General features: G+C 41.6%; 1 protein-coding gene across 1 annotated transcript; it reads right to left on the bottom strand.

The window, feature by feature from the left end:
* Positions 1 to 4,166: 4,166 nt before the first annotated feature.
* LOC136452345 (glycerophosphocholine acyltransferase 1-like) lies at positions 4,167 to 8,701 on the bottom strand. The gene is made up of 8 exons (XM_066452963.1): positions 8,473 to 8,701; positions 8,272 to 8,355; positions 7,837 to 7,894; positions 7,650 to 7,750; positions 6,825 to 6,920; positions 6,661 to 6,754; positions 5,866 to 6,103; positions 4,167 to 4,921 (listed from the first exon to the last, which is right to left on the bottom strand). The coding sequence occupies exons 1-8, from the start codon at positions 8,551 to 8,553 to the stop codon at positions 4,546 to 4,548; spliced, it is 1,128 nt and encodes a 375-aa protein (XP_066309060.1). The 5' UTR covers positions 8,554 to 8,701; the 3' UTR covers positions 4,167 to 4,545.
* Between the last annotated feature and the right edge of the window lie 2,107 nt (positions 8,702 to 10,808).

The raw sequence follows: 10,808 nt of genomic DNA, 5'->3' as shown, positions 1-10,808 counted from the left end.
CGGGTGTAGGTTTCGGACATCGAAAATAGAACTTTTTTACTAATTTATTTTTTCACTCAATATAGTTTTACATCCAAAATCATAAATTTGGTTTTTTTTTTCTTTTCACTCTTCGAGATACTTTAAGTCTCTAAGGCAACTTTAATATTGCTTAATTATGCTAAGTATTTTTTTCGACACTAGACCTACATTAAACTATATTTAGGTAAGTTCTTGATTATATTAGGTTCATTGTTACTCAACTAGTAAGTCATATTAAACCACATATATTTCTAATATAAAATACTCTTAATCTAACTTAGAATTTTTTCTCATAAAGTTAGAATATTTTTATTAAGCATAACAATTTCTATTGTAGCTTGGATCTATTTTCTCAAAAAGATACAATATTTTTATTAAACTTAATATTTTTCTAATGAAGTTAGAACATTTGCTTTGTTGAACGCAACATTATTTTAGCTTGAAACAAAAAAAATTCATGAAGTTAAATTCTTTAATTAACTATGTAAAATTCTATTTATCGAGTGGAACATATTGGTTGTAACTTGAGAAGTGACAACATCTATAGCCTGACAAGTGACACGGTAACTGACTACCCATGCATACAGTCATGCTTAAATTAGGCTCCCTCTTTACTCTTTCTAGGCTTGCCCCACTGCCCGATGAGTAGTACGTGACCTTCTTTTTTTTTTCTCAACCACACAACATTCCTCGGTGGCATGGAGCTCATGCACCACACTGCATCCTCATCTAGACCCTCCCATGTCCTCTATATCTCTCGTTTTCTCCTCCCATGGCTACCTCAAAAACTGAAGAACCAAACTGGCGATCTGAAGGAATGAATGTGAGCCAATAAAGATTCATTCTTTAGAACTTGCCAAAGCATTGACAATCACTCATCTTTACCCCTCTTCTCGTCGTCTATTTGTTACTTTAATTTTTCAAATAGTCATAGAAGGAGAAAGTGAGAGGCATGGAGGATGCGGAAGGGACCAAATGGCGAGAGCGTAGGCGTGGTGCGTTAGCCCAATACTACTGTCGAATAATGTCACGAGGTGGAGCAAGAGACAGGAGGCCACATGACCACATGTTGCTCATCAGGCTGTGAGACAAGTCTCAAAAGAGTAGGGAAAATGTAGGAAACAAATGGAGCTACATACAAACATCAGTACTTGAGAACACGATAAAACCTTTAAAACGAGCCCTAATAAATGTTACTTTCTCCATTTCAAATTATAAGTTATTTTGATTTTTTGAGATACATTATTTTACTATGTATCTGGTGATCGCATATATTTAGGTGTATAATAAAATTATGTATGGAGGAAATATGTTGTATTTCCGCTTCCCCCTACATGAGTGCTTTCGTGATTATTTGTGGGTAGAACTGTAGAAGTATGCGACAAGGGCGCTGCACCCGTCGCTGTACGAGAGTGCGAGTGTGGTGTACGCGTGACTGCGTGAGGGCGCCGGACTAGTAGGGGGAAAAGAGGGCACAACATGGATATATTACCAGGCATGATCAGTCTTTTTTTCTGGAAACGGGTGATCAGTCTACATATTCGAAGGGCATAAGACTCGGTGATCAGCCAAAACAGCAACCAAAGAAGACAATACCACCAACCAATGGCACACCGTACCGGAGAGTAATTCTTCAGCTCGGCACTGAGCTAGCTGCGGTCATTTTATTATTGTGGTAACAAAGAGTACTATGTTTTAAGGACAGTAGCTAGTTTTACTATTCTCTTCGTTCTAAATTATAAGTCGCTTTGACTTTTTTTTTTTTTGATATATTGAATTTGCTATGAATTTAGAAATGATGTATATCTAGATACATAGCAAATTTGATGTACCAAAAAAATTAAAGCGACTTATAATTTGAAACGGATGGAGTAGTACAGTCCAGGTGTATGACAAGCCTGTGGTAACAACGAGCGTGTTTCAAGGACAGTGGCTAATTGGCACTGGGCTGTGGACAATGTATTGTTGTGGTGACGGCGTGCACTACGCTCGTCGTGCATCGCGGCCACCAGCGACGACGTCAGTGTACGTCATCCTGACCATGCACAAAGAGGCAGTCGTGCTGCCGGCCATTGTCCAGACCTGGCAAGCCATGGCTGGGGGGCCTGTGCGAGCGCGGCGCCGACACGGTGCACGAAAATAGCCGTGAACGCCGCGGACTGAGCCCACACCGCGGTCTTGAACAGGCCCCGTCGCCTCTCCTCGCGCGCTCGCTCGTGCGCGCGCACCGTGGCGAGGAGAGCGATCACAAGCACTGTGGCGGCCGCAACGAACGCTAACACCCAGGCGTCGCCGCGGCCTAGAGCGCGGCGCATGGCGACGCCCGAGTTGACCACGAAACAGCGCCAACGCCAAGGCGGCCAGCACGGATGACGGTGGCACTGTGCACACCCACATTGACATTGTGACCACGATCGATCACACGGTTCCGATCGCAGGAGGCTGTGGTGTGGTGTCTCGGAAATGGAAAAGGTAACAGAGCGGGCTCGAGCCTGGTTGGCTAGCTCGTGTTAGAGTTGAGCTAGCAACCGCTGTTTGAATCCCCGTGTGCACAGCATTAAGCCATCTCATATGGCCGGGGTTTCGACCCTATTAGCTTTTTTTAACAGATGGTATGTAACAGTAGAAAAATAAAAATCAAAATTAAGGAAAACTAAAAAGCTCTTGGCGTCCAAACGTTGCCATGTTTATAAAGCGGAGGAGCAGCTTGACCAAAGCAGCTCGGGTCTTCTCAAAAATGTGGAAGATATTCACGCTGAAAATCACTGGAAATTACTTGAAGGAAACAAGCCAATGCTGTACCTATCCTGTGATGCATCTAACTGCTCTCGATGAACCAATAACTCGTCGAGCAAGGATTCTGTGCCCAATCGCCGCGTACGTAACACGTTGAGTATAGTGGTGAAGAGAGACTTGCATGCAAGCTAAGCTGGTACGCAACTTGTTCCAGAATCCAGTATCGTGCTTCTTCTGCACACCATTTTTTTTACCAGCCAAAAAGACTCTACAATATGTTTACCAACTGACTTGGTCCGGGCTAGATATTGTGCTAGCTCGGCTTGTTATGGCTCGGCCCGTTATAACTCGTTATACAAACGAGTCAGAAGACTAGCTCGGCTTGGCTCGCTAGCGAGCTTGAGCTAGCTCGTTTGGCTCATGAGCCAAAGCATAAAAACACATTATATAGAAATTATAACTGCAAGTTAGCAACAAACACATCACATGTATATTTAAAATAGAATAAACAAAATATATATGAACTTTGGACTTGTCTCGGGTGAACATGATGCCGTGGGGTAGGCTGGTGGGGCCCTAGGGTCTATTGGTCTCGGATTGTCTTGTTTAATCGTATTGGGCCATAGGCATTGAGATATATGGACGGCTTAAAGTTGTATTTGGCTGGACCGAGGAATATATTGACCGATTACAGTTGTTGTCATGTGAATTACCTTAGGTCAGTTTAGTTCCAGAAAATTTTGCAAAATTTTTCAAGATTCTTCGTCACATCGAATCTTTGGACACATGCATGAAGCATTAAATATAAATAAAAAATAAAACTAATTACACAGTTTAGACGAAATTCACGAGACGAATCTTTTAAGCCTAATTAGACTATGATTGGACACTAATTATCAAATAACAACGAAAAGTGCTACAGTGCATTTTGCAAAAAAAATCGCCATCTAAACAGGCCCTTAGTTTGTTTTAGCTTGCGAGCTAGCTCGTTGTTTAACCGAGTTGGCATGAGCTGGCTCGTTAAATAAAAATTCAAACAAACCAAGCTCGAGCCGAGCCACTTACAAGTGAGTCGAGCGTTAGCGAGTTCCTTGTTTTTCGTCCAGACCTACTTGGTCTCAGTCAACACAGGTGGTCGGTCACCCTTTGCATTTACAGGGCATCTTCCAGGAATCTTTTCTTGCACGCAGCAAATACGACTGATTCTTCATCAAGCATCATCATGGCATCATTGTCTGTATCAGGGTATGGCGTCATCTAACATCGTCATCATCAAACGAACAATGCAAAAGCTTCACGCAATTCACAACGGCCACAGCGAAAACAAACTCCTACAGAAAAGGAAACCTGCCCAACTTAGACGAACGACCTTATTTGGATCCACATGTATTCATCTCAGTCCACATATGTTGAAGTAGAATTAAACTAAATTCTATTTTATTCCACTCCAACACATATGGATTAAAGTAGATACACATACATTCAAACAAGGCCTTATGTTTGCCCAAGCCCAAGACAAGCATGGGCACGCATCATCTCTCACCCCATATCGTTCAGCCCAAACCTATAGATGTCACAATTCACAACTTAAGCGGAGCTAAAGAAAAAAAAAAACTCCAACAGAAAGAACACTCAGTAAAACAAAGGTTGCATCAGTAAACAGCAAAATCAAATCTTACATCCAGCTTCAATTTCCTCACTCCTGGGTTTGCTCCTCTGATGTGTGCTGGTGACAAAGGTTGCATCAGTAAACAGCAAAATCTAATCTTACATCCAGCTTCAATTTACTCACTCCTGGGTTTGCTCCTCTGATGTGTGCTGGTGGTGGTTACCCAGTGTACCATCATCACCTGGCGCACCCTGTGTCGAGCTCCCCTGTTCGATGGGCTTCATGTCCAGTTTCTTCTGCTGCTTCTGTACTACTTGTCGAGGCATCACCTCCAAGATGAAGCTGCCACCATTCCATGTCGACGCGCACACCTTGAGTATCAGGAACACCACGTGCATCCGGTAGGACAGGAATATAGGGACGGTCAGGGCCATTGTTGCCACTGTGAACAGCGCCTGGAGCAGTATGTACATGACCTGCCGGTTCCGGTCACCCAGCAGTCCGCTCAGCCTCCACCAGATGTTGTTCGCTTTCTGTGCTTTCTTTGAGAGCTCCCTGACAAACAGTTCATAAGATAAACATTAGGTTCAATGTTGGGATCAAGGATATTCGAGATTCGAGAATACCAACGGTTATTCGAACCCGTAGGAATTAGGAAACAAGGACTCATGAACCAAGGAAATGTAAGTGGGCAAAACGCAAAACAGGTGCAAACTTAAGGCACACAGCATGAGAAGAGTTTTTGTATACAAATTCAAAGTCTACCTCAACCATCAAAACTACATTAATGTAAATGAGACAGTCATTACTCATTACTGCAAGGAACTATATTTTTTCCTTGTTGCTTGGGAGGCGACAAGCAATTCAGAGAAGGCCTCAACACTACCCTTGTTGCTTGGGAGCTGTGCAAGCATTGTTACGACAGACTTTTTATCCAGTAATAGCACTCCCCATATGTGATTATGGTAGTTAGGATGGTGGCTGAAGAAGGAACTGTCCATGTTCTGTCAAGGCCAGGGATCTCAGGAACTTGGTCATGGGGCTCATCTAGGTCTCCCTCCCTGGTTTAATGTCTTTTGCGTGTTTATTCTAATTACCTAGCATATGTAAATTTAGTGTGTGTGTGTGTACGTGCGCATAGTGTTTGGATGGTTTTCTTTGTATCCTTTTTCTTCCCTTCTTTAAATGATGATACACAGATTTCTCGCGTGTTGAAGAAAAAAAAGAAATGCAACATCACCTGTGATTAACGAGATTAATTAGTTCTAATATCATCATTCACTGGTGACCAAGTGACACATGCAGTAAGTGTGTCAGGGGCAAACACAAGCCCATCTTCCCTCCCTTGCTATTTCATAACCCTACCCTTTTGGGTATTCAGTTCATTTCTCTCAGTACAAAGCAAGAGGGCATGCAACAATACAGATGCATAGCAAGCAAAACGAAGTACTCCAGTACATATAGTGCATGCTAGACCTTAATAAAATGCAAACATGTACCTGTAGGATGTCATGACTTCAGGGTCCCTTAACAACCTCTGTCGACGCAGGACGTTAACTATGAGGAAATACATAAGCTGCCACAGGGTGTAAGCAGCTAGTGGAATAAAAAAGAGCCATGTCCACAGATATGATTTATCCTCCACATATGGCCATGTATCTCTGGCTTCTCTTCCTTCTGGGTGCATGGCAGCAAATGTTTGTGGATTCCACCACCGGATAGTGAATAGAACAATCCCTGCAGAGGCACTCAATCAGTCATGAAACCCGACCAATATTCAGAAACAAAATACAATTGATAAAGAACAGAACTACATAATCCTAGTATACCAAGGACCTATATGAAATTTGATAAGGCATCAAGTATATCCCTTCTGTAGTTCAACTGAATCTTAAGAGGCCCAATTGCACATTTTTGTTGAATTCATCAGATTGAGTGTCAATAATTTTGTGTTCCTCATTGTTTCATATTTTGGCATCACCATTCCATTTGTAGTTTCCTTGAAACTTTCAGATATAAAGGAAGAAGGAAGTTCAGCCAGACAAAAATGGGATGTGTGGATTAAAGAATCATGAACGAGAACACTAACATCACATACTAATTAACAAAGCGAAGAAATAATTCAAATTCAAATAATGTAAAGTCCCCATAGATTACTCACACAACGGATCAAACTCAAATATGTCAATAAACTGAAATGGTTACATATTTTCACTAGAACAAAATGATGTTTACCTGAAAAAGTAAAATGCTGTATGTATTGAATCCAGATATTCATGTCTGAGACCACTTACCCGGTAAGAGATGTATCAGGACACTAACAAGTTTGTCAAATGAACTAAAAACCAAGCTGCAACGCCACACAATTAATGCCCAAGCAAGTGGACCCTGTGAGGATTTAAAATGATTAAATACATCCTGGACAAGCTCTGGAAATAAACAAGGGTATTTTTCATACCTCTGCAAATGAGAAGCAAACCATGAAAAGTTTTTCATCCTTTGGATAGAAGAGAATCATTACAAGGAGAAAGGTGTTGGCATAGTAGCAAAAGTCCTGCAGAAAAAAAGAGAAAAAATAAACCTCAAGGTTTACACACAAGATGATGGCTTTAGAAATGGAGAAGATCCCATCAAAAGAACACAAAACTGTTGCTTAGCAAACTTATATTTGTGACAACATTCAAACTGTAAAATGAAACAGAACCTAGAATATTGACCTAGATATAATGTAGGCCATAGTTTAAAAGGCGGTTAGGCGTCCAGGCGAGTGCTTGGTACGCCTGGACGCCTAGGCCACAAGGCGCCACTGTTTCCCAGGCGAGCTGAGGCCTTGAAAACTATGATGTAGGCACACTATTTATCAGGTAAATCAGGTAAAGGGCTATTCCTGGTACACTAAAAAATACCATCGACACTCCACATCATTAGAATGGAGTGGCTCCTCTTTTAAATTTTAAAGGATAAAGACATGAGATATGTGACAATAGGTCTACCGCTTACACACATAGCCACATAGGAATATTGTGCAACTGCAAGATGTTGGGACAATGTCATACAACAATATATCACCCACTCATCATACTAATATGTGCTATTTACAACTATTTATCCTTTCATTCAACAAAGCTTTCTATTGTGAGATTTGTGGTGCGAATAACAACTAAATTTAAAGTAAAGTAAGACACTGAAACAAACAACCTTAAGTTATGAACTAAGTAAAATTCTGAGGAAGCACATTTCTGGTACTTGACACATTTCCAATGTGAGACAATAATGGACTCACCAGGAGATAGTAATGCCATTTCTTGTAGCGGTAGTAAATCCAGCGGAGCGGAACGAATATGACATAGAACAGGCAGTACACATATGGCACATCCTGTGGTCCTGCAAGCAACACCAGAGCCAACAAGAATCTTATGATGCACAGTACGTAACACCCAACCAAATAGATCAATGCTGCAGTAGCTTACTGGCACCCAGGAGATAGCAAAATCCACCAAATCCAAGAACACCCAGCAAGTGTGTGACCTGCACATTTAAAACGAATAGCACCATATGAGAACATTCCCTACACCCAATCCAGCGGATCCAATTATTACCACAATCTCTGCCGTACAGTACGAACAATAAATGCACAAAGTGCGTGCAGGTACTTATTCCTTTCCGCTAAAATGCTTGATAAAAATCTATCGCCAATATTTTCTCGTACTCATCGAACAGTAACATCACACAATGCCCACCAAAATTGGCTGCGGACTGGATTGGTTATGGAAAACGCAGGCCAATAATTCCCTTAGATTCCGATAAAGAAAGGGAACACGGGAGCGCCAAGATTTGTGAACATCAACCGCGCAAAAAAAAGGCAGTAATAAAGAGATTAAACAGAGGCAGAGTCGGGAAATGACCTTAAAGATTAAGCGCTCGTGCTGCTCCGCCTTGGTGGCGATCTTGACTGCCTGCTTGGACAGAATCGCCTTCGCCTGATCCCTCTGCACACCACGGAACCCGCCGGAGAAGATCATGACTCATAAATAAAAGCAGCCAAAAGCGAATCCGAGAGAGAAAAAACGAAAATCAAACGACAGGACAGCGGCGCGGCGGCATACTCTCCGGCGGACGTCGGCTGCACCGTTGGCGACCAGCGGCGCGCCCGCGGCCGCCGCGTCGTCCTCCACCTCCGACGCCATCCCTTCCCAACAAGGCAAGAACCTTCGAGACGCGACCTTTGTTCTCCTCCTATCCTCTACGACACCTTTCTTTCATTATTATTATTTATTTATTTATTACTATGAATTTTTCTTCCTTTCCTTTTCCTTTTCCTTTGCTGCCCTGGATTTATAATGTCCTTTATATAATCACCCCCCCCCCCCCCCCCCCCCCCCCCCCCATCGAGCTTAATTGCCTTTTTAATCTGATCCCATCCAATTTTCTTCTGTCTTTTCCCGTGCACTCAGTCAGAGCTGCGTGGCGTTTTGGGCTCCCCGTCAACAATTGGTGGAAACGCGACATCAGAACACGTGTGCCGTCGCCATTGTGGGCTTGTGGTTTTTTTTTTTATAAGGGCTTCGGCTTTTTTTTAGGGAAAGGGGCTTGTCACTTGTTGCCTTGTGTGCACCAAAAAAAAAAGGCTGACAGAGACGCAATTTCGTGATTTTGTTTGCGAGGATCTGGATGGGAAAAAACGTTTTCTTTTGTTCTTTTTTCCTCTCTTTGGTGCATTGGAAGCTCGCAGAGTTCGACTTTTTTCGATCGCTGGAGATTCCTGTTAGCTTTTTTATTTAATTTTTATTGAAGGATTAGCTTTTTTTTTCGTCTAGAAACCTTGCCTGATTTTCAACTCAATGAACTTTCGAGATGGTGACCGTTCCATCTGGCTGGATGCACGGCCGCATGGATGGCACAAAGCCTGGAATATTCCCTTGACACTTAGGGCTCCTTTAGATGCAGGCCCCAAAACCCACGTGTATTTAAGCCCTCAAGGGATATTCTCCCCTGCACTTGTCACCCCTTTCCCCAGGAGTTAGAATATCCGGCTACTATTTGAAAAACCCAGGGATATAAACCTCGGATGACCAAAATATATTTAAAATAATCAGAAAAAGCAAAGAAGTTAGAAATAACGTTTTCTCAAGCTAAAACTTAGTACCGCAAACAAATTTAGTATTGCTACATAGTTACAATCATTTGCATAGGCTTTCAGATTACAGAGGTAAAGACAGACATATAGCTACATCCACTTCAAGCACGACATCATGGCAATCTGATCTCTCAGCAGATTTGATGTATGGTACTTCATCTAGATGGTGTATCTTGTCTCTTTAGATGTCCTACACACTCAAGCCTGCATTAACAAACATTGTCATTAGAGAAATTTGGAACAATGATGAAAAATATCTTCAGACAGTTGATGGTTGAGAAGATTGACAGCCAGTGATTTTGCACATAAACTTAAATACAACATAGGTTCATTGGACATCTAGTACAACCCACATACTACACAGATTCATGTATGCATGAGAATTAAAATAATGCTGAGCAGACCAGCATCACTTCAAACTACATAACAAATATATACAATAGTATAATCTGCACATAGGTAACTGAAAATAAGCCTGCACTTTTCACTTGATTGTTAGGATTGCAAAAGAAATATCACATTCATGGACAAGAAGTGTACAATGCACACAAGCTGGTCAGCTATTGTTAGTCATGACAGCAGCAAAAATGTGGGTACAACAGGTCACTAAACTCAATTTTCTAAAAGCTCGTAGAAAGTCAAACAGTCAGTTGCAGCACTAGGCACTGGCAGGTCATATTTCATAATAGATTCTACAAGACCTTAGCAAACAAGAAAGAAACATGATCACAGGCAACAATATTAATTTCTCTACCTGAAAAATAAAGTACGTGATTAGTACTTCATTTTTCTCTCTGAACCAAAAACTAGAACTAGATCACAGGTAGCAATACTAATTTTGTAAGCATGGGCGAACTAAAAATAGAGGCATGTCCACATTATGAGCAGATTTATTGCAGGAAGCTAGCATCTAATAGCCAAAAATGCCAGTCTGCGCTGATTAATGGTGGTGAACTACATCAGAGATAACGCAACTTTGGCATTGCCAAACTATCTAAGCAACTATCAATATCATGAGGACCATAGCTAGCAGAAAACGAATATTCAGACGGGTAGTACTAGTACTAGCTAACAGAAAATGCATATTCACATCCAAAATAAAATTTCTTAGTTTCTCAACACTAGTATAAGTAAACTAGCAGGATCACATATAGCACTGACAAGCAGAGCACTAAATAAGTGAAAATAGCACTGACAGCATTACAGTTATTAAATATTCAAAATTAATAACACATCTTAGGTGCTTGTATTCAGTAAAGACACAAGCCGGGTGCCTCACCAATTGATCCAAAATTTGGAGAACAC

Source organism: Miscanthus floridulus, chromosome 5 (genome assembly GCF_019320115.1).
Source record: "Miscanthus floridulus cultivar M001 chromosome 5, ASM1932011v1, whole genome shotgun sequence".
NCBI classification, from domain to species: Eukaryota; Viridiplantae; Streptophyta; class Magnoliopsida; order Poales; family Poaceae; genus Miscanthus; species Miscanthus floridulus.
This window is presented reverse-complemented; position numbering and strand designations above follow the sequence as displayed.